The sequence below is a fragment of the Pempheris klunzingeri genome, chromosome 16 (genome assembly GCF_042242105.1).
Source record: "Pempheris klunzingeri isolate RE-2024b chromosome 16, fPemKlu1.hap1, whole genome shotgun sequence".
Taxonomy (NCBI): domain Eukaryota; kingdom Metazoa; phylum Chordata; class Actinopteri; order Acropomatiformes; family Pempheridae; genus Pempheris; species Pempheris klunzingeri.
The window spans coordinates 900,901-924,717 of NC_092027.1; the positions used below are offsets into that span (position 1 = coordinate 900,901).

A 23,817-nucleotide genomic window follows, 5' to 3' on the forward strand; every position below is an offset into this window, starting at 1 on the left:
TATCTGACTCACTCAGCCGGACGGACAGACAGACAGACAGACAGACAGACAGACAGACAGACAGACAGACAGACACCCCCAGCTCAGATTAAGCAATAATGAAGCTGCAGCAGCAGAGCGGCCGGAGACGAGGCCAACAGGCTCTGCACCAAATGATGCAACTTTGAGTCGGCCGGGCGGAGGGGGGAGAGGGGGGAGAGGGGGGAGTGGTGAGGGGGGGGGGCAGACCTGGAAAACGAATGAAACGTGATGTAAAAATTGAGCGTCAGGTGTTTCCAGAGCTGACCGACAGATCGGTTTGTTCTGATGGATTAAAGGAGGAGCTCATATTGATTTGTGCTTCATGTAAAGAGGAGACTCGCTCCTGTGTGAAGAGTTTCATCATCCTCTTTCATCAGCGCCCTGTTTGATGGTTATGAGAGATTAGTGTTGGTCTGGTCGCTGGGAAGAAGCTGCCTGCGCGAATCAAAGTCTAAATTAACGAGCCGTGTTCACACGAGAGCAGCAGATCTGCTCTGAGGCCGATGGGTTCTCATCAGAGGAACGCAGAACGTTTCAAAAAGGCCTCAGCAGGACTTCTGAGTCCAGGTGTTACTCCAATTAGTACAAGTTGCATCTACTTAATATTACTGCAGAGACGTCAGACTGCTGCAAGAACACAAACACAGAATCCTAAATCCTTTTTCTTTTTCTTACATTTCTGTGAGAGGCCACGTCGTCCCTGGTGGTGCATTCAAGGAGCCTCTAAATAAACCCAGTCAGCTGGTGAAGTATGTCGTTGAAAATGTAAAATCTGGAAGAGAGACGATAGAAGATACATAATCAGAGACCATTTCTGAAAAATGAAAGCAGAAATTAAAGCAGAGTCATCTGGAATGTGTCACAACTGTTTTATCGACTAAACTAATAGAAGAAATAATGAACCCCTCGACGGAGGAATTAAAGCAATAACTGGTTGGTGAATGATGTGAATATTAAGCAGAAATACATATTTGGCTCCAACAATGTTTCAGAAAACTGATTCTCTGGTCAAATCTTCATAATCCACTGAATTATTCTACGCTCCCGATTTAGATTCGACACTTTTGGACTCAGACAAAGTTCCTCTACGACTGCTTCTTGTCTCAACAACATGTTTAGCGGTGATAGAAAGCTCCTGCACGGCCCTTTAAATCACCGAATCAGCAGTAACGTCGCTCTGAACAGACATAGACAGAAAGCTGAAGAGAAATATGAGCTCAGTGTTTTTCTCGCTCGTCTTAGATAAATGTTTTATATCCAAGTGCTCTGACCCAAACGGAGACTGAAAACTAGCTGGTGTGTTCAGGGACTCTGGAAACAGGAATCTCCATCTGTTATGAACAGAGAGGGAAGCTGGGGTTCACTTGTGATCCTCCTGCCTCCTCAGTGATCCTGCAGGAGTGTTTTCTCTGGGTGCTGCTACGGGGACGCTGCAGAAAACAAACAGTACGGCTCGTTTTATAAAAAAGGGGGTTTTTGTATGAGGATGCACTTGTAACCTTGAAAATACATTTGTTTATTCATTTGGTGGTTCTCTGAACGTGTTCTCCTGATTCAGCCGGAGAGACGGAGGGCAGCTGAGACACTGTGAAGGACTCACAGCGCCACCTGGTGGGCCACAACACCACGACAATGTAATAATGTCACAAGCTGTTATGTTTACCTTACTGCTATTAATGAACATGTGGATGAGTGTGTAAATAAAGGCTACTATGGAACAGTTCTCTGGGTTCAGTCCTCCTTACTTCTGGAGACTCTTATTTTGAAGGTTTGGGTGGAAAACTGAACAAAGAGCTGTCACACTCACAGAGTCTGGAGTCCTCCAGGGGCAGAAGATCTTCTTGGGGTGATTCTGAAGGTCCTGGAGGTCCAGGAGAGTCTGATGCAGTCCAAAGGGATCAAAAGGGACCTTGAGGGAGTCCAGGAGGTTTTATGGGATCCATCCATGACATGAAGGTCAGCTGACTGATCAGCTGTGGTACCTGGAGCTGCTGAAGGACTCCTGGGGGGTCACCTGGGTTCAGTAGCTCTAGATGCACTTTCACTAATCCTCATGGACTCCATGGATCCATGAGGGGTTGGAGGAGTTTCACAAGACCAGCAGCTCCTAAAGGAGTGAATCATTACAGAACCTGGAACCGATTCTAGGACCCACAATGTGTTTAAAGAATCTTTGAGGGTATTTCAGGTCTGTTGGAGGGTTTAACAGGTCATCAAGTCTGACAGGGGTCCTTGAAGGGGCAAAATAAGGTCCTTTGGTGAGTTAAAGAGTTCTTCGGGGGGTTCCAGGACCTTTATAAGTGTCCTTGGGGTGTTTGAAGAAGTTCCAGGAGACCATCAGTTGTTTATATAATGATCTAAAGGTCAAAGGTCACCAGGTCAGTAAAGGTGCTCCAGAAACATTCCTGATGGATCACAGACGTAAACCACTGCTGCTCCGTCACACTGAGAAGACGAGGTTATTTCACAGAGAAGCAGACAGATGAAGAGAGGGGGAGGTGGGGGTGGGGGGGGGGGGTGAGACAGGAGGAATACAAGAACAAGTAAAAAGTACCCATGATGCAGCAGTTTCTTTCACAATAACAACATGTATTCTGTTATTGGATTAAATGCACTGATGCACGAACGTGTTCGTCACTTTGATGCTGCAGCCGCCGATAATGGAGCTTATTAATATTTCACATATCACTTTACATACTGCTGAGTAGCTGCTGGATCCTCCCTGGGGGGCCAATAAAGCTTAACTGATATAATAACATCATTTAGGGAGTGATTTTATTTAGTGTTGTCTGATCCTGACAGCTGACAGATTATATAGAACTAATAAATAACTATATAATAACTATTAGTGAGGAAACACTGCAGGTGTTTTCTGTTGAAGACATAAAATGGAGGATAAACTTTAATGTCAAGTGCTTCTTATGGCAGAGAAAGATTTTAGAGATCCTTGAGGTGATCTGGAGGTCCTGAACGCCCCCCTTTAGTCCCTCTGAGTGTAACGAGGGTCCTACAACTGTTCAGGGGCTCCAAGTCTTCCAGAGGGTTCCTGAAGTCACTGCTGGATTCAAGGGGCCTTGAAGAGGTCCTTAAGTTCCAGGTGCAGCACAAACACAGGTTTGGTTTGTAAATCTGTTAGTTCTTCACTTGTACTTCAGCTGAAGACAAAATATTCTTTTAATTCTGTCACTGTTTCTCTGCAGCTTCAGTAACTAAGGAACCTGCAGCCATCTGAAGAATGAGTTAGATCATGTTTACAGTGATATAATTTAATAGTTCTACTGCTGAATATGAAGCTGCTCTACTTCAGTGTCGTGCTGCCGCCTGCTGGTGTGAAACAGTCGGCTGCTCCTGCGTTCATGTCTTTATATTTTAGGGACCTCAGAGCTGAAAAGATCTTTAGATGTTCTCCAGCTGTGCTGAGCCTCTGAGACTTTTCTCAGAAGGACTTTTAGATCCTGAGCTCAGTTTCTCTGAACACTTTGCTGGTCAGGTACAAACAGAGGAGCTGATCTACCGTCAGCTGAAACCAGAGTTTGGTGTTTCTGACCAAAGCTTCGTCCCACAGAGGTGAGAAGCTGTGACCTGAGCTCAGTGCGTCTGTTTCCACCTGGCCGGGTCGCTATGGCAACAGCTGCTAAAAACTCTTCTCAGCGGAGGGAAAAGGACTCTCTGAGTGCAGCTCGTGGTGAGAACCACTTTCGTTAATTACATCAAGCGACGCTGTGCGGCGCTAAGAGTGGCTTCACGTCGCCGTGGCAACCGGCAGCGTTCAGTCGGAGATGCAGAAACCAATAACGTGCCAATAGTTTCAGTATCAATAAGCTCGAGTGTCATTGTGAAGAGCAACACCTGTTTTCTTTCTGTTATTTATCTGCTTCTTGTTACTCAGCTCAGTTTGTTCTTCTTTTTATTTGTTCTTCTCTCTCTGCTTCAGACACGTCACACTTTGTATTTATTTAATCACCAACCTTCTGTAATTCTTTGCTCTAATTTATGTATTTTGTCTTCGGGGTGAATAAAGTTGATCTCGTCTTAAAGTCGATCCTGATCTGCTGCTACTCTGGAGCAGGTCAGAGAAGTGATCAGTCTGCTGGTATTGATCACAGATAACATTCAGTCAATAACACTGAAGTGAACTCTGTCACATCAGAGCTCTGAAGGAGTCTCTGCAGCGTTCCTCAGCAGCTTTTACATTCTTACTGTTTCTCCACTAAAACGATGGACTCCTGTCTTTAAGCCTTTAGAGAACATTTAGCAGCTTTGTGCAGAAGAAGTGGAACTTTTCAGAAGTTGTGTGAAGACAAACGGAGCCTGAAGCAGAAAGACTGAGTTCTCTCGTTAACTCCCTCTGAGAACAGAGTCAACAGCAGTCTTCAGTGTTTCTGAAGCTACAATCCGTCATAAATACATGAGAATATGAACGTTTGTGGTGTTTTCACACTAAAACACAGTCGAGCCTTTTGTCTTCACTTCATGACTTTTATTTCACTGTTACAACATGACTTCCTGCTGACCGTGCGGCCGCCATGTTTACTTGAGTTGACACCCTGAAGTGGGATAAAAAAAAGCTCCTGACGTCCCAAATCAGAAAGTCAGAAAGGCTGCCGGGCAGCTTGTGTTTGTAGTTCTGACGCCATCAGACACATGACGGTTGGACGCTGCCATAAAAAAATATACAGGTCTCATCTGGACACAGACTCTCATAAAGAAATACAGCAAAGTCTGAAGCGGCAGCAGCTCCACCCGCCAGCGTCAGACCGCTTCCTCCAGTGTAGAAACGTCTGTTAAAATACAGAGGATAGAAAAATACAATCCATGTTCACACAAACATGGAGAAATGTGAAGGATCCAGTTCAGTGTTTCCACAGTGAAATGTTAACGCAGTAAAACCACTTTAAAATCCTGTTAGTCCTCATCTTCTTTTGAATGATCCATGTCCCAACGCTTCCTTCTCTCAGTCTGTTCCTTCTCCTCCGACTCATCTCTGAGGATTAAAGAAGAACTCTGGTGTTTCTCCCCCATGATCCTCTCTGTCCACATCCTGGAGTCTGAATGACTGGTAGGTAGTAAAAGTGTTGGAACTGGTCCAGTAGATCACCTCAGCCAGCAAAGAGCTTGTTTGATCCACTGACAGGCTCAGAGTGTTATTCTAAGTGTGTGACAGCATCATGGAAAGGATCCCTACAGAGAGAGACCTGGAAGATCCTTTTGGTTTAACCACAAACAGCACACACACCAGACTACATTCACTAAAACAGGGATTTTAGAGAACAGGACACAGGAGCTGCTGCTCTGCTGCTGCCTCCATCAGTCAGTGTGTTTGTGTTATTGTGTGTTATTGTGTTACTTGTGATTCTGACTTAACCCTTTAAAACACCTAAGTGACAGAATAACACAAACAAACTAACTAATTTTATGTTGTAGAACACAGTAAAATCCCTGTTTTAGTGAATGTAGTCTGGTGTGTGTGCTGTTTGTGGTTAAACCAAAAGGATCTTCCAGGTCTCTCTCTGTAGGGATCCTTTCCATGATGCTGACACACACTTAGAATAACACTCTGAGCCTGTCAGTGGATCAAACAAGATCTTTTAGTGGACCTACTGTGATCAGGTGCAGTTGTCCCAAAGGATCACGTTGCAGCCATTGCAGCCCGTTTGGTGTCTGCTGGCTGAGGTGATCTACTGGTGATCTACTGGACCAGTTCCAACACTTTTACTACCTACCAGTCACTCACACACCAGGATGTGGACAGGTGTGGCCCCCCTCCCCTGAGCAGAGACTCTGCCTGCAGCCCTCAGCTCTGCTGCCCTCTCAGACCCATGTGTGTGCGAATGTGCCGTTTGTAATTAGAGTTGTCGCTGAACCTGCGGCCACACTCCTCACAGCAGTAAGGTTTCTCACCTGTGTGGATTCTCAGGTGTTTCTGATAACCGTCGAAACGCGTCAGTCTCTTCCCGCAGATGTCACACGTGTACGACTTGTCCGCTTTGGTCTCGACCTTGCGGTGCACTTGGACGTGTTTGGCCCAGTGGCCCCGCTGAGCGAACGCACGGCCGCAAATGGTGCAAATGTACGAGTCCACGACCTCAGACAGAGGCGCCTCCGGTTCCACGGAGTCCAGCTGTCCGTTACCCGAAGCCGGATCCGGAGCTTCCGCGGCGTCCTCGTCGACGTCCGAGCAGGTCCGCCGGACCGAGGGGCCCGGCCGGGGGTCCAGCCGGGGGTCCAGCCGGGGGTCCGGCTCGGGGCCGTCCAGGTCCGGGCACGGGACCTTTGAGAGCGAGGAGGTCATGTGGTCGCCGTCCAGCTCGTTTGTCACACCGCCGCTCTGGAACAGCACGAAGCCGGCCTCGCTGAGCTGGGAGGGGTCGTCCTGCCGGAGCCGCCACAGGTCCTCCTCCTCCTCCTCCTCTTCCTCCTTGATGTGAGGAGGCTTCGTGTCGTTCAGGTCCAGACCGGCGCCCCACTCCTGCTCCTGCTCCTGCTCCTCACACTGAGCTGCCGACCACAAGCAAGAGTTTAAACCTGAACCTCCAGCAGCAGGTGACCACTTAGTGTCACTGTGACGTCACAGGGTTTTATTCTGTTTGACCCAAAAACATTCAGAAACAAACCTTCTGACTGAAGCAGACAATTATTTGATCTTAAAAAGATACAGACTCATTTTGGTTGATCGATTAATCACTTAAAAAGGACTCCTCTGATTATTGATCATAAAGATGCTGAAGCTTTTAACCCTTCTTCTTCTGCTGGGACACTTCAGACTTCATATATTCCTCCAGTCTGAACAGACTAACTCTTCTCTCTGCGGCTCCTTAACGCTCTAACATGCGGTCACCCCCCCCCCACACCAACCCCCCCAGGTGTGGAGCCACTTTCTCACCTGAGCTGCTGACCTGCACGGATATCTGCGGCTTCCTGCACAGCTCCAGCAGCCGGCGCTGGCGGTCGATCTCCAGCTTGGAGCGGGAGATCTCCTCCTCGTACTCGGCTATGGTCCTGCCGAACACCCCGAAGATCTCCTCCGCGGCCGCAGTGAGCCGCTGGTTGATCAGCAGCCGCAGCATCTCGATTTTGGACATGTTGGAGCGGAGATGGACGCGGGAGAAGTTTCCTCTCCGAGGCGTCGTGCTCGGTTGTTTACTAGCTACACTTCCGGGGTTAATGAGTCTGCGCATGCGCAGTGGTGTTAACCGGACGGCTGCAGCGCCCCCTGCTGCTGTGGATGTTTACTGTCTCAAACCTTATTACGACCGACAGGAAACAATACAAGTACATAAAAATACAACTCACCTTTCTGCTGAACCAGTGGGGGCCTGAGCCGGTCCCACCTGGGGGGTGAAGGGGGACAGTGACCCCCGGAGTGTCCCTCAGGTCCCTGTCACTGCTCCACACTGACAGGATCCTGGGGGGGGGTTCAGGACCTCAGGATGATCTACCTGGATCAGGACTCACCTGTGCTCCGTGTCTTAAGGAGGACTCCTGGTTCTTTTAAAAGTAGCTTTCTTCTTCTTCTTCTGTCTCCTCATCGGGCCTGCCCCCCCCTCCCCAAAGAAGCTTCCAAACACGTTTGTTTTTACTCATTCTTGCTGGAGGGCTCACCTGGGGTAACATGTCACGTGACCGAGACGAGCGTCTTCACCTGTCTTCACCTGCGTCAGGAGGCACAGACGGATGTAATTGGGACAGAATCTGGTCATTTTTCAAAATAAAACATCGTTCAGACTCTGATCATCAATAATATATATGTATATATATTTTCTGGGCGGCCCGGTACCGGTCCGCGGCCCGGTGGTTGCAGACCTCTGCTTTGTGTCATCATCTCTCTTATTCATCTCATATCTGTCCATCAGTGTGACACTTCAGCTTCACACCATCAGCACCCAGCAGAGACGGTTACCGTGGTTACCATAACCAGCAGCACTGTTCATTTTGTATACTTGTATTATATTTTATTCTTGTACATTTTTTATTTTGTAACTTAATTTTCTTAACATTTCTTTTTCTTTTCACTGTAACTTCCTGATGTGGCTGCTGTGAATAAAGAAGCATGTTAAATCTTTAATAGGATTTGTTCGTAGTACACAGGCTGATTCTTCTTTCTTTGTTTTATTTATATATCTATGTATTTGTTAAGAAGAGAGAACATACAATAAAAATCCTTCTTGTCTTTGAATGAGTCTTCGAACACGATGGCTCCGCTGAAAGCTTCTTCACATTCAGCTAAATGAGACAAACATCATCACCTGAACAAACAAACTGAGACACAGTGAACGCAGCACTTTTTCTTATTCAGTGTTTTTACATTTGGCAAACAAGGAAAAACATTCAGGACTTTTCAGATTTAAAAAAAAAAAAAAACTACCTTTGAGACGTTCAAGTATGAAGAAAGTCTCCTCTTGAGGAACAACAAACCTGAGCTGGACTAAAGACGTCAGTGCCATTAAATAACTGAATGAACATTTATTCTTCTAGATTAAATAAAAACACCCCCAGCAGTAAAACACCTGAGTATTTAAACCAACATTTTCCTCACGCTGCTTGGAAACACTTCAGTCAGAGTGTGAACACGAGAGGAGCCCATGGATTCATTTGGAAAACGATCATACTGATCCTCTGAGGCACCAGACTCCATTGACAAAAACACTAATTTTACCAGAACACAGGAGTCGCTGGTCTGCAGCTGCCTTGGTCCATTAGTTCCTCCTGGACTTGTTCTAAATGTTCTAAATGTTCTAAATGTTCTAAATGTTCTAAGTTCAGATCCAAACTAACGTGTCTCCAGCAGCTCCTGTGTTCAACCCCCAGGCCTGTTGACCACCGTTCAGATCAGAATCAGGCTTTCAGCCCCCGAAGGGCAGCAAAGCTCATGTTTTGGGGCAGTCCGCCCGGCCCCCCCTCTGACAGGGGTGCTTGTAGTAGCAGGACAGTTGGCTGAAGCGCCTGTCGCAGACGGAGCACCAGTACGGCCTCTCGCCCGTGTGAGTCCGCAGGTGCACCGTCAGGTTGCCCTTCTCCACGAAGCCGCGGCCGCAGTACGTGCAGATGTACGGCTTCTCTCCCGTGTGGCTGCGGACGTGCCGCACCAGCGTGGCCCTCCTGCCGAAGCTCTTGCCGCAGACGGTGCAGCCGTGCGGCCGCTCGCCGGAGTGGATCCTCATGTGCATCCTCAGGTTCCCCCGCTGGGTGAAGCTCTGGCCGCAGACGCTGCAGCAGAACGACGTGTCTCTGTGAGCCCGGAGGTGCAGCTTCACGCTCTCCGTGCGCTCCAGCCGCTTCCCGCACAGGCCGCAGTCTCTCAGGTGCGCCGAGGAGTGATTGAGCAGGTAGCTGATCCGCTGGAAGGACTCGCCGCAAACTTTACAGCCAAACGCCGGCGGGGGCCGAAGCGCCGGATCGGCGGGGCTCTTTGCCGTCGAACTGAGAGAAGAACTTTGTCCTTCGGCTTCTTCCGGCGCCCAAAGTCCCGCCGCCTCCCTCCAGTAGTCTCCGCCGTCTTCGGTCTCTGAGCACTCGGCGAGCGGCGCTTCAGGACCGTTTAGTTCCGGAGCTCCAGCGTCCTCATCGGCGGCTTCGGTTTTAATGTGAGCGGCCGAAGGGCCGAAGTCTGTCCGCTCATCAGGGCAGCGTTTGATCCAGGAGGAGGCCTGGAGGGGGTCTGTGGGGGGGCAGAGGACAGGGGGGGGGGGGGGGAGGACAGGGGGGGGGGACCAGGGGGTCAGTCAGCTGTCAGCATCTTCAGTCAGAGCAGCAAGTAAAAATATAACAGAGATTATGTACTAGTACTGTGACTGTGTACTAGTACTGTGACTGTGTACTAGTACTCTCCCTGTGTACTAGTACTCTCTCCCTGTGTACTAGTACTCTCTCCTGTGTACTAGTACTCTCCTGTGTACTAGTACTCTCTCCTGTGTACTAGTACTCTCTCTGTGTACTAGTACTGTGACTGTGTACTAGTACTCTAACTGTGTACTAGTACTCTCTCCTGTGTACTAGTACTCTCCCTGTGTACTAGTACTCTCCCTGTGTACTAGTACTCTCTCCCTGTGTACTAGTACTGTCTCTGTGTACTAGTACTGTCACTGTGTACTAGTACTCTCTCCTGTGTACTAGTACTGTCACTGTGTACTAGTACTCTCCTGTGTACTAGTACTCTCTCCTGCGTACTAGTACTCTCTCCTGCGTACTAGTACTCTCTCCTGCGTACTAGTACTCTCCCTGTGTACTAGTACTCTCTCTGTGTACTAGTACTCTCTCCTGTGTACTAGTACTCTCTCCTGTGTACTAGTACTCTCCCTGTGTACTAGTACTCTCTCACTGTGTACTAGTACTCTCTCACTGTGTACTAGTACTCTCCCTGTGTACTAGTACTCTCTCACTGTGTACTAGTACACTCTCCCTGTGTACTAGTACTCTCTCCCTGTGTACTAGTACACTCTCCCTGTGTACTAGTACTCTCCTGTGTACTAGTACTCTCCCTGTGTACTAGTACTCTCTCCCTGTGTACTAGTACTCTCTCCCTGTGTACTAGTACACTCTCCCTGTGTACTAGTACTCTCTCACTGTGTACTAGTACTCTCCCTGTGTACTAGTACTCTCTCCCTGTGTACTAGTACACTCTCCCTGTGTACTAGTACTCTCCTGTGTACTAGTACTCTCTCCTGCGTACTAGTACTCTCTCCTGCGTACTAGTACTCTCCCTGTGTACTAGTACTCTCCCTGTGTACTAGTACTCTCCCTGTGTACTAGTACTCTCTCCCTGTGTACTAGTACTCTCCCTGTGTACTAGTACTCTCCCCCTGTGTACTAGTACTCTCTCCCTGTGTACTAGTACTCTCCCTGTGTACTAGTACTCTCCTGTGTACTAGTACTCTCTCCTGTGTACTAGTACTCTCCCTGTGTACTAGAACTCTCTCCTGTGTACTAGTACTCTCCCTGTGTACTAGTACTCTCCTGTGTACTAGTACTCTCTCTGTGTACTAGTACTCTCCCTGTGTACTAGTACTCTCCCTGTGTACTAGTACTCTCTCCTGTGTACTAGTACTCTCCCTGTGTACTAGTACTCTCTCCTGTGTACTAGTACTCTCCTGTGTACTAGTACTCTCTCCCTGTGTACTAGTACTCTCCCTGTGTACTAGTACTCTCCTGTGTACTAGTACTCTCTCCCTGTGTACTAGTACTCTCCCTGTGTACTAGTACTCTCCCTGTGTACTAGTACTCTCTCCTGTGTACTAGTACTCTCTCTCTCTGTGTACTAGTACTCTCTCCTGTGTACTAGTACTCTCCCTGTGTACTAGTACTCTCTCCTGTGTACTAGTACTCTCCCTGCAGTAAACCCTCTCAGTCTTCTTCCAGCTGTGGTAAAGGGGGCTCACAGACCGACCTTCCTCCGGGTTCCTCCTGCCCTCCTCGGACCTCAGGCCGTCCAGCTGTCTCCGCTGCCGGTCTATCTGCTCCCGGTACCGGCTCACCGTTTTCACGAACTCTCCCAGGATGTCGTCCACCGCCGCCGCCAGCCGCTCGGTAACGAACATCCTCAGGGTCTCCGTCTCTGACGGCGGGCCGCTCTCAGGGTCCACGCCGCCGAAACCCTCCACCGCTCCGGGAGGGGACGGAGAGGAGGGCGGGGGGAACATGTGCCGGTCTGCGGACATGTTGCTTTGACTTTCCGCCTCTGGCTGCTGATATGAAGCGTTTGGTCCTGAAAAACAGCCCAAACTCGGAGTTAATATCGTTGGAGGAGAAGAAGACACCGACAGAGGAGCGACGGACCGGGCAGAGCTCCGACACTGAAAGAGTCCGGGGGGAAACGAGGTGTGGTGCTGAATGGTTCCGGGAGAACAACACGGATCATTAAACATGACAAGTGGTGGAAGAAATCCTCTTTTACTTCATGAAGCAGCACTAACACTCCTCTGTCAGACACTCTGGGACTAGATACACACCTGGATTACAAGGGTTAAATGTCATCAGCTATTATTGAGCATTAACATGTTTTTAATGTCACAGCTGCTCCAGGTGGAACAAAGTTTATTTATTTTTTTTAAGTTTATTTATTTGTAAGGTTAATCACATGTTTTAGAGGTCAAATCTAACTACAGCTTAGCTCTAAATCTAGCTCTAAATTGGTACTGAACATGAGTAAATGTCTTCCCTCCACTGTTCCCTTTAAGTAAAACTAACAATACAACAATCTAAAAATACATAATTACAGGTAAAAGTGTTGGATTCAAAAAGCAGCCTCAGAGTGGAAAAGGTGTTGAAGTGGATCTGGTCAACAGAAGCTTGTGGTCTTAATAAAAATATCCTTGAAAAAGAAGAGTGAGCTCCTGAAGGCAGAAAAACCAGCCGGCAAACACTTCAGTTCAACTCAATCGGCTTTATTGACCTGAACATGAATATTGTTGATGTGAGGAGTGGACAGTAAGATGATTTACCTCCGATGATTCACTCCTAACTAGAGCTAGTCAGTGCAGCCCTGCAGGGCCTCTCATCCAGTAAGACTCCTCTCTGTGATAGTCTGCAGTCAGAAGAACATTACGTTTGTGTTTCCCACTGAAAACTGAGATCCATCATCTAGAAATAATAGTCTAACGATGCCATCCATGATAAATAAGGACAGTAGAGGACTGACGACACTCACAACTGTCTCTCTCTCTCACACACATTCACAATGCTGTTTCCTACATATATCATCCAGCACACAACATGTGAGGATGAATTTGGTTACTTCTTTGTGTTTTCTGTAATAATTGTACCGTAACATGAAGAAGGGAGCAGCTACGATGTGTAAGTTTCTGCATTATTACTGCACTAGCTAAACACAAAAAACAGAACTAGCTGAAATGTTTGGATGAGATGAGACATATTTTGAGGACTGAACCAGTTTTTGCTGATCTGTGTTTTGTTCTCGGTTCTGCAGCTTCATTTAGTTCTGCTGTTCTCAACGACACACTTGTGTTTTTTGACATTATGGAGTTGAGTGAATCTTTTATCGCAAACGCTGCAGCTGAAGGGTTTCTCCCCCGTGTGAACAACCAGGTGTCGTCTCAGATGTCCCTCTAAAGCAAATCCTTTACCACAAACCGAACAAGTAAAAGGGTTCTCCCCCGTGTGGACAGACGTGTGCTGTCTCAGAGTTGCCTGTCGTGAAAATCCTTTACCACAAACTGAACAAGTGAACGGTTTCTCCCCCGTGTGAACACTCATGTGTTCTCTCATATGCCCCTTTTCTCCAAATCTTTTACCACAAACTGAACAACTAAAGGGTTTCTCCCCTGTGTGAATTTTCATGTGCTTAACCAAACGGTTTCTGACACCAAAACTTGCTTTACAGACTGAGCAGCTGAAAGGTTTTTCTCCTGTATGAACACTTAAGTGTGACGTCAAACTGGAGCTTTGTGTGAACCTGGTACCACAGATGGAGCAACAGAAGGGTTTCTCCCCTGTGTGGATCCTCATGTGCCTCACAACATCTCCACTCAATGTAAAAGTCTTTTTACAAACTGAGCAACTAAAGGGTTTCTCCCCAGTGTGGATTCTCATGTGTCTAACTAAACTGTCTCTGACACTGAAACTTGCTTTACAAACTGTGCAGCTGAAACGTTTTCCTTCTGTATGACGTCTCATATGATGTGTTACGGAGGTCTTCCAGGAGTATCTTTTACCACAAACTGGGCAACTAAATGGTTTCTCTTCTGTTCCACTGTGTTTCTGCAGACGTCCCTTGTGATCAGAGCTTGGAACATCTTCAGAGGAGCTGACTGGTGTTTTTCCAGTGTTACAGTCTTCATCACTCAGAGGTACAACTTTGTTCTGCAGAGGGTTTAAACCTGACTGAGGTTCTCTGGTCTCCTCCCAGTCACAACTGTCATCAGTGTCACACTCAGAGGACTGTGTAGTCTTCTCATGATGATCTGGATCAAAGTTCCCAGCTGGTTCTGATCCCCCACAGTCCTCTCTGTTCTCTTCAGTTTGGCTCTGATGAAGCTGTGAGGACTGAGGCTTCTCTTCATCATCGTCTTCACTCTTCACAGCCACAGGAGAGAATGTGATCTTGGTGATATCGGCCTCCTCCAGCCCTCCAAGCTGCTCTCCCCCCTGACTGCTCCAGACTTCCTCCTCTTCCTCCTTAATGTGAGGAGGCTCTGGTGGCTCCTCCTGGTCCAGACTGGGGCTCCTCTGCTGCTGCTCAGGGGGAACCTCTTCTTTACTCACCACCAGCTGCTGGACGTCTGTGGACAGGAAACAAACACACACATGGTTCAGAACAGTCTAGTTTCCTGTCAACAGTTAAACCACTGACAGCACTACTTTCTGAAACGTGGGGAGAAACATTGCACGTTTGGTTAAACGTGTTTCGAAGTAGACTCCATTAGATCTATTTATTCATATGAAACTCTTTTTTAGAACATAATGCACAAAAATGCTTTGTGTAAATTAGAAATGGTGGTGTGACACGAGGAGCCTCTTTGAAACACAATGTTAAGACGGTAGAGGGCTTAGTGGTCACTGACTGTCAGCAATCAGCTGACTGATAAAACCTCGTGCAGAGCTCCGTCCAGTTTGTCTGCTTGTTTAGTTTTCAGGCTTTAGACACTGTGTTCATCAGTAACTTCTCTCAGACACTAGTGGCTTATTATGTCGTGATTACGTTCTGATTTAGAGCCATCCGCACAGGCAGCTGATGTAGGAGACTTTTTCTCATTTGTCAGGCTGGTGCTGGAGGTGTTCTGATGTGGGGGAACCTCAGCACCAGCTTAGCATCACTGCTGCAGTGTACCTTCTTCTAACAGCTACTTCCAGCAGGATAACGTGTCTGACGCTGCACTCAAACAGCTTCCACAGTCACCGGCCCCCAAAAGCCATGAAATGACTGCGATCAAGGCAGCTATGATGTGTCTGTTTCCTCCTACTGTAACAACAGTGAACATAAAAGAGAGAGAAAAATATTCAGACTGCAGCTTTTCATGAGGAAGCTTCGTGTGGCAGGTTGTTAGACGTGGACGCCGTTGTGGGAGTGGGTGTCTGATATCAGAGGCCACATGAATAATCTGCTCTGAGTCCAAGAAGAGACTCGAGACAGCGAAGGGCTCCTGTTTAGAGCAGTAATCAGGTTTCATGCTGCTTCAGAGGAGTTTCCACCCCGGAGAGACCTCAGTTCTCTGGAGAAACAACCAACAGTTCGAGTCAACCAGCAGCTTCAGCAGAAGAATCTGGTTTAAACATCATGAGCACTGAAACAGTCTTGTTTTAAGACAGAAGTTAGATCACATGTGTGGAAGAATAAAAGAATGTCTTGATCTCGACAAGCTGACTGAATCATGAGGAACTAAAACATGTGATGGCAGCAGACTGGCTCTTCTCCACCTGCTTAGTACAGAGAAATGGATCTTTTATTGATTCTGGGCTCCTCCTTCACAGTAAAGGAGAAGTTGGGGGGGTGTTAAAGGTTATTGGGTTAATAAAGGTTAGGATTCTGGACTGACCTGCTCTGTGCTGCGTGCTTTCGGGCTTCATTGCAGCTCTGTCCCCTGTTAGCTGTTAGCATTTAGCTTAGCAACGGCCCAGATTTCTGCTCCTTATCACCAGTGAGAGCAGGACGTCTTCACACCCGCAGCACTGATCCGACCACTGCGCACATTTACCTCCTTTTCTGCGCACTTTGTCCCAAACAGCGAACTGAGCAGCGACAGAGAGCCAAACAGGAAGTTCTTCTTCTTCTTCCGCGTCGACGAGAGTTCGCTCAGCCGAAAGCGAAGAGCGACGAAGGCGAAGAGCGACGCCTGCTGGACTGGAGGGCGAACAGTCAAACGAACTGTAACAGTAAATGCTGAAAACTCAAATCCCACCTTTCATCTGGTTGTATTCCTTCTTACACTTTTTAAAACCATTAATTTATCCCACAAAATCATCTACAAGTAATGATCTTCCCATATCTAATGATACATTCACCATAAACACTGGAACAGGACTCACCACACTCCCCTGTGGCATCGTGGTCCCTTTGGGGATCAGATTTAATTTACACATCTGGGTCTGTCCATAATAAGAAACATAATCTACAACTAGATGGAAAGACACTAAATCCTATAAATACCCTCTGAGCCAGTTCTTCACAGCCAGGCTGAAACATTTTAGGATGTCCTGGCAAAGATTTACAGCCATGAACACAAAGTTTCCTTCCCCAGGTGACTCTTAAACTTGGGAGGCACAACGTTGGTGGAGCTGGAACATCTGAGACCATGTCTCACCTGGATGAAATCAATTCTAAGGTATTACAGGAACAATCTTATGAATCACACACAATTCTATCTGAGAGACTCTTCCCAGTGCTTTCAACCACCCGAGGACCTCAGAATGAGAAGGGGAGTTCTCAGGGGGAGTTTTAGGACAACAATAACAACCTTGTTCTGAGAAGTCTGAAATCAGTTTCTAAGATGAGAAGTTCTTTGACCACCTTTTCAGCCTGACGTGTCTCTCCAGGTAACTGACTCCTTGGCTGCAGGCACATTATCACCAACAACTTTAACACCTTTTCGACTTTATCTGTGACCCAAACAATGTGGTTTCAGGTTTTCCTAAATGTAGACGGCTTATCGTCAGGCCTCCACCTTCTTCTTTAAGAAGAAGAGGGTTCTCTGTGTGCTGTAGGAGCAGTAAGTGTCACCTTCAATTTAAAGGAGCCTCAATAAATAATCTCATAACCAAATGTTTTAATCGCTTTGAAGAAATATTCACAGAAAAGAACCTGGTGATAAATGAAACATTTATTTATAGTTAAATGTTTATCAGCATGAATATACAAGGTACTACTGAGCATATAATGAACAAAAAGATAAAGAAAATGGGCCTTTAAGTGGCCAAATAGCTGATTTTTGGTTTGACTTTAGTGAAGCAGGGAGGATGTGACGGAGGAGGTTTTTCTTTTGGTCTGGTCGACAACATGTTCTGAGGAGCTGAGACGGACGTCTGCTAAACTTTTCTTTATACAAGTCGTTTGGAAACCACTTTCAAAGTTATTATCAAAGTGAAAAGATGCTTTAAAGAACTTATAATCGAGAGGAAAACGGAGGGAAAAGAGACACAAAGGAGGAAACATGTCTTCGTCATGGCTCTTCGTCACTTTATCCTTTAATAAAACTTCCTCTACTTCATGGAATTATTTTATTTGCTAGTTTACACGTCAGTCACGTTCCTCCTTTATTCACTGTGATCATCAACAGCGACTCTAAACATAAAGTGAATATAATCATGTCTACAAACACACTTCCTGAAACACGTCATTCGATTTCTAACTACTTAACTACCACATTTTAACATCCACTACTGTAACAGAAGGTTAAACACCTTTGATCACACGTTATGATAAAGTACACACATGCTTATATATCCTGTATCTATAGTCACTACATGGTTACATGGTAAACCCTTCATCACGTCTGTACTTCAGTAACTCAGTGGTTTATTATCATAGAAACATGAAAGTCTGTTTTACATGAAATCTTCACCTGGTTACTGGATGACTGGATCATTTCCTCACTTTAATTCAGACTCACACACACACGAGACAATACCGGGTTGACTAAATTCATCAAGGCATTCAAACTTCGGGCGGGGAATGAGAGAGATCCACAGAGGTGTGTGTGTGTGTGTGTGTGTGTGTGTGTGTGTGTGTGTGTGTGTGTGTGTGTGTGTGTGTGTGTGTGTGTAATACAGAGGTGAACAGACATTGTACTGAGTGTCTTCGCTTGTTTTCATCATTATACCACTTTATCTTTTCTGGTAAGATGAAGCACATCTTGTTGTGGAATCTGTTTGAGAGCTTCGAATGATCAGCGTTGAGCCAAGTCTTCCTCAGTAATTCAGGAAGAACGAAGCTCAACAAGAGAAACTCTGCAGCTTCAGATCTTTCTGATCTTCACACCAGCACACTTGTGTTTTTTGACATAGTGCAGCCGAGTGAAACTTTTACCACAAACGCTACAACTGAATGGTTTCTCCCCCGTGTGGACAGTCAAGTGTTTTATCAGGGATCCCTTTTGTGCAAATCCTTTGCCACAAACCGTACAGCAGAACGGTTTCTCCCCAGTATGGATTCTCATGTGTGTAGCCAAACTGTTTCTGAACCCAAAACTTGCTTTACAAACGGAGCAGGTGTACGGTTTTTCTCCCGTATGAACTCTTAAGTGTTTGGTCAGATTTGAACTGTTTGCGAATCTGGTGCCACAGATGGAGCAGCTGAAGGGTTTCTCCCCTGTGTGGATCCTCATGTGCTTCACAACATCTGCCCTCCATTGAAAAGTTTTTTTACAAACTGAGCAACTGAAACGTTTTCCAGGATTCAAGTTCCTGGCCGGTCCCGACCCTCCACAAGCCTCCGTTTTTAATTCTGCATCTCTGTTCTCTTCAGACTGGCTCTGATGAAACTGTGACGACTGAGGCTCCTCTCCGTCGTCTTCTTCACTATTCACATGGACGGGATTGAATGTGAACTTGATGATATCGGCCTCCTCCAGCCCTCGAAACTGCTCTCCCCCCTGACTGGTCCAGAGTTCCTCCTCTTCCTCTTTAATGTGTAGCGGCTCTGGTGGCTCCTCCTGGTCCAGACCGGGGCTCCACTCCTGCTGAGAAACTTCCTCTTGACCGACAAACAGCTGGTGGACGTCTGTGGAGGGCAATGAAATACATACAAATGTTTTAAAACAGTATAGTTAACATTTGAGCCACTGACAGCACTACTGTCTTCAACATGGGGACAGACGGTGCACATACTGCTGTCCATGATGCAGGTTAAATAGTAACACACACCACTTGGTACATCTGTTTAGGGAAGACAAAAACCTTTACATTGATTAATAAAAAAGGAGTCTGTATCTCAGTCAAAAGGACCTGAAGATCTGAAGATGCTGTCAAAAGAGTTAAGAGTTAATACTGCTGATTTAGCAGCAGTTTAGCAGCTAAGCTAGCAGTTAAAGGAAACCTCCACCATGAATCCAACACTAGACAACAGTCGGGACGCTCAGTTAACCAAAACACTGCTGCATGAAAACAAATTCTGAACAATTACTTCAAGGAAACAATGAAGCATCAGCTCTCTGCCAATTAACACAAAAGCAAAATGAAATGACAACATTGCTGACACCTCAGTCAAAGTCACATCTCCTCAGTCCTGCACTCTCGAGTGTTTCAGTGAAGTAGAGGACATTAAATAACAAAACTTAAACTTCCACACAAGCGAAGACAAAACTGGAGAATCTCCGCATGTGAGGTGCTGTGAAGACTCACTGGCAGAGAAGAGAACCTTCCTGCAGGAGAAAACAAAAAGAGCAGCCAACAGCAACCGCTGTGGAAACTGATACCCTGCTGCCCCTAAACCGAATAATCAGAACAACCATGACTTCAACGAAGAGACGAAGAAGAGACGTGAAGAGCTGATGGCCAAGAAACACCCACAGGGCAGTAGTCCACACACAGGAGCCTCTGATGATGCTTCAGACTCTCTGAAGGAGAGGAGGAGAGCCTGAAGTCACCGAGGGCAACAGGTGAGCGAAGTGAGTCACAGGAGACACCGCAGGGGCCGGAGAAGACGAAGGACCGGCTGACGGGGGGGAAGGGTCACTGCCGAGACAAGGCACCAGACACATGAGCCGTGAGGGGGGGGGCACGGCGGCGCTCCAGGCTCCAGCAGGCTGCACTGGAGGAAAAACACCAGGAGCAGCTGGAAAAGCAGCAGGCCGCCCTGAGCCAGCAGCTGCTGGAGGGTTTTACTCTTCTGTCACATCAACAGCTGCACTTCCACACGCTGAAGACACAAACCAGAAAACTATAAAGTAACTGGAAACAAAGCAGTAAAGCTTCAGGAGAAGCTGCTGGAAGCTGGAAGTGACAGTTGAGGTCATAAATACCAAACAGTCACTGTTAGATACAGAGAAAAGTCTGCAGGGGAATTTAACAAACTGAGAAGTGACTTGAGGGAAAAGGAAGTTGGGGAGAAAAACTCTACAAGAGGAATTACATTCATTCACTGAACGAAGGAGCCGCAGCAGTTTATGATAAACCCAACAGGAAAACAGACGCCAGCAGGAATCTAATGTTTGGATCAGTAAGATCTGAGGGGATCTTAATGAGGCCTGGGAGGATTTGACAGATTTGGGACATCGTCTCTGAAAACTGTTCTATTTCTGGGCTGCTCACATGTCGTCTTGTTCCTTTAACAGCCGTCCTGACCGGCTCTGTATTAAATCTACCAGACGTTCCCCCGTCAGGCCTCCTCTCTGCATCCTTTGTTTCCGCTGCCCCGCCCGACCTCAGTGTTCAAACTGGTGTCGTAGGAGCTTTTAAACACTAAATGACACGGGGGGGGGGGGGCACTGTTGATACATACACACAGGATATCTGCAGCCTTTGTTGTGATGTTGGTCCTGGTCTTATTTGTGTGTTGACGCCGGCGCCTGCTGCTGTTTACAGACACACACTCGTCTCGTCTGGTTCCTCCTTCGTGTCTGAACAGCACTTAGTTTAAACTCTGAACGGACTGAAAGACCCTGATCTCAAAAATATATTTCTATCTGGTTGGAAACAAAGGAGGTCATTTACATTTCTGGTAAATTCTTAGAGGCTTTTTAGAGCTCCAGAAATAATTTATAATGATTAATACATGTTAATACATCACTGGATCAATAGAAGAGTTGATTTATCTTTTAAAATATATATTTATCTTTTTAATAAATAACATTTACACATTTTGTCTTTAACTTGTAAACACGTTATGATCAGATGTAGTAAAATAAATCAAATATGGTGTATAAAATGTATCTATCACCATCAATCAATCAAACTATTGGTACTTTGTGGTATTTTTGTGGGAGCAAAGGGTTTGAGGTATTAGTACTTCACTTGAGTATTTCTGTTCTACTCTGCCACATCTCAGAGGATAAAAAGTACTAATATATTTATTTAATATATTTACTACCTTTACTGGACAGCTTTAGTGTATAAAAACAGGTATAAATACATTAAAATGAACTCCTTTTACTTTTAGTACTTCAGTATATTCAGCACCTTTACTAGAATCAGCACAGCAGGTGAGAAACATTTACAGAAACTTCTCCACTTCAGTGATTTGGTGGTTCGCTCGGTCTGCAGCTCGTCTTTTGATCCGCTGCATCCCAGAAAGACGTTTTTAGAAATGAAGCATCGTCTAAATCTGGATTCAGCCTTCAAGTTATTCTTGTGCTTCCATCAAAACAAGAAAAAAAAAGAGCCAGTTTAGACGTAAAAGAAGTAAAAATAATCCTCAGACACACGCCGGTGTTCCACAGGGTTTAGTCTTTGTTCTTCTATCACTCTGCTGGTGCATTACTTCTATTTCTTTAATTATTCTTTCATGTGGAGTGTGAGCGTTGAGGGTTACCTGGCTCTACGTGGTGGACCACAGATTTCAGATTAAAGGCCACAGGAGCCCAGTTATGAGCCCTGAGTGGCCTCACTGACTGTGGATGTCACTTTATAAGCTGCTCACAAACAAACAAACTCCTGATCCTCTTCAGAGAAACATGATACTCAGGGTGGATACACCCCAAGCCTGTGTACTAGTACTGCAACAGCTGTGTACTAGTACTGCAACAGCTGTGTACTAGTACTGTAACAGCATTCTGAACGCAGGACTTTTCCTAGTAACAGAGTATTTGTACACTGTGTATTAGTACTCTCCCCGTGTATCCCTGTGTACTAGTACTCTCTCCCTGTGTACTAGTACTCTCTTGTGTACTAGTACTCTCTCCCTGTGTACTAGTACTCTCTCTGTGTACTAGTACTCTCTCCCTGTATACTAGTACTCTCTCCCTGTGTACTAGTACTCTCCTGTGTACTAGTACTCTCCCCTGTGTACTAGTACTCTCCCTGTGTACTAGTACTCTCTCCTGTGTACTAGTACTCTCTCCCTGTGTACTAGTACTCTCTCCCTGTGTATTAGTACTCTCTCCCTGTGTACTAGTACTCTCTCCTGTGTACTAGTACTCTCTCCCTGTGTACTAGTACTATCCCTGTGTACTAGTACTCTCCCCTGTGTACTAGTACTCTCCCTGTGTACTAGTACTCTCTACCTGTGTACTAGTACTCTCTACCTGTGTACTAGTACTCTCTCCTGTGTACTAGTACTCTCCCCCTGTGTACTAGTACTCTCCCTGTGTACTAGTACTCTCCCGTGTACTAGTACTCTCCCGTGTACTAGTACTCTCCCTGTGTACTAGTACTCTCTCCCTGTGTACTAGTACTCTCTCCTGTGTACTAGTACTCTCTCCTGTGTACTAGTACTCTCTCTGTGTACTAGTACTCTCTCCTGTGTACTAGTACTCTCTCTGTGTACTAGTACTCTCTCCTGTGTACTAGTACTCTCTCCTGTGTACTAGTACTCTCCCGTGTACTAGTACTCTCCCTGTGTACTAGTACTCTCTCCTGTGTACTAGTACTCTCCCGTGTACTAGTACTCTCCCTGTGTACTAGTACTCTCTCCTGTGTACTAGTACTCTCCTGTGTACTAGTACTCTCCCTGTGTACTAGTACTCTCTCCTGTGTACTAGTACTCTCCCTGTGTACTAGTACTCTCTCCTGTGTACTAGTACTCTCTCCTGTGTACTAGTACTCTCCTGTGTACTAGTACTCTCCCTGTGTACTAGTACTCTCCCTGTGTACTAGTACTCTCTCCTGTGTACTAGTACTCTCTCCTGTGTACTAGTACTCTCCTGTGTACTAGTACTCTCTCCCTGTGTATTAGTACTCTCCCAGTGTATCCCTGTGTACTAGTACTCTCCCTGTGTACTAGTACTCTCCCTGTGTACTAGTACTCTCCCTGTGTACTAGTACTCTCCCCTGTGTACTAGTACTCTCTCCTGTGTACTAGTACTCTCCCCTGTGTACTAGTACTCTCTCCTGTGTACTAGTACTCTCCCTGTGTACTAGTACTCTCTCCCTGTGTACTAGTACTCTCCCTGTGTACTAGTACTCTCCCTGCAGTAAACCCTCTCAGTCTTCTTCCAGCTGTGGTAAAGGGGGCTCACAGACCGACCTTCCTCCGGGTTCCTCCTGCCCTCCTCGGACCTCAGGCCGTCCAGCTGTCTCCGCTGCCGGTCTATCTGCTCCCGGTACCGGCTCACCGTTTTCACGAACTCTCCCAGGATGTCGTCCACCGCCGCCGCCAGCCGCTCGGTAACGAACATCCTCAGGGTCTCCGTCTCTGACGGCGGGCCGCTCTGAGGGTCCACGCCGCCGAAACCCTCCACCGCTCCGGGAGGGGACGGAGAGGAGGGCGGGGGGAACATGTGCCGGTCTGCGGACATGTTGCTTTGACTTTCCGCCTCTGGCTGCTGATATGAAGCGTTTGGTCCTGAAAAACAGCCCAAACTCGGAGTTAATATCGTTGGAGGAGAAGAAGACACCGACAGAGGAGCGACGGACCGGGCAGAGCTCCGACACTGAGCCGCTCAGATCTTCCTGGATGTTTTTTCTTTTCTGTTCTCGAAGCTCAGAAAAAACGGACACTGTGTCAGGAAGAAAGTAAGAGGCTGAGCTCCGACAGAAAAAGACTCCGGGGGGAACAAAGTGTGGTGCTGAATGGTTCCGGGGCAGAAAACCCTTTGGTGAAAAACGGTTCCACCAAACTTAAAAACAAACACACCTGAAGGGAGGAGGAGGATGATGATCCAACAAAGTCTGAGCCTGATTCAGGAACGCTGGTTTCGGGTCCCGGTGACTGCAACCCCCCCCCCCCAGCAGAGCACCTCCCCCTCGGGAGGC

The 23,817-nt window shown here is 46.8% G+C and overlaps 3 protein-coding genes across 3 annotated transcripts; all 3 read right to left on the minus strand.

The window, feature by feature from the left end:
* Positions 1-5,806: 5,806 nt before the first annotated feature.
* On the minus strand, positions 5,807-11,854 carry LOC139215747 (oocyte zinc finger protein XlCOF28-like). The gene is made up of 5 exons (XM_070846790.1): positions 11,405-11,854; positions 8,892-9,679; positions 7,624-7,673; positions 7,315-7,426; positions 5,807-6,439 (listed from the first exon to the last, which is right to left on the minus strand). The coding sequence occupies exons 1-5, from the start codon at positions 11,673-11,675 to the stop codon at positions 5,816-5,818; spliced, it is 1,845 nt and encodes a 614-aa protein (XP_070702891.1). The 5' UTR covers positions 11,676-11,854; the 3' UTR covers positions 5,807-5,815.
* Positions 11,855-12,788: 934 nt separating this feature from the next.
* On the minus strand, positions 12,789-15,598 carry LOC139215155 (zinc finger protein OZF-like). The gene is made up of 2 exons (XM_070846025.1): positions 15,510-15,598; positions 12,789-14,255 (listed from the first exon to the last, which is right to left on the minus strand). The coding sequence occupies exons 1-2, from the start codon at positions 15,538-15,540 to the stop codon at positions 12,946-12,948; spliced, it is 1,341 nt and encodes a 446-aa protein (XP_070702126.1). The 5' UTR covers positions 15,541-15,598; the 3' UTR covers positions 12,789-12,945.
* A 1,205-nt stretch (positions 15,599-16,803) lies between these two features.
* LOC139215748 (zinc finger protein 664-like) lies at positions 16,804-23,498 on the minus strand. Its single transcript, XM_070846792.1, has 2 exons — positions 23,090-23,498; positions 16,804-18,688 (listed from the first exon to the last, which is right to left on the minus strand). Exons 1-2 carry the CDS (start codon positions 23,358-23,360, stop codon positions 17,925-17,927), a joined length of 1,035 nt encoding a protein of 344 aa, XP_070702893.1. The 5' UTR covers positions 23,361-23,498; the 3' UTR covers positions 16,804-17,924.
* Positions 23,499-23,817: the final 319 nt, after the last annotated feature.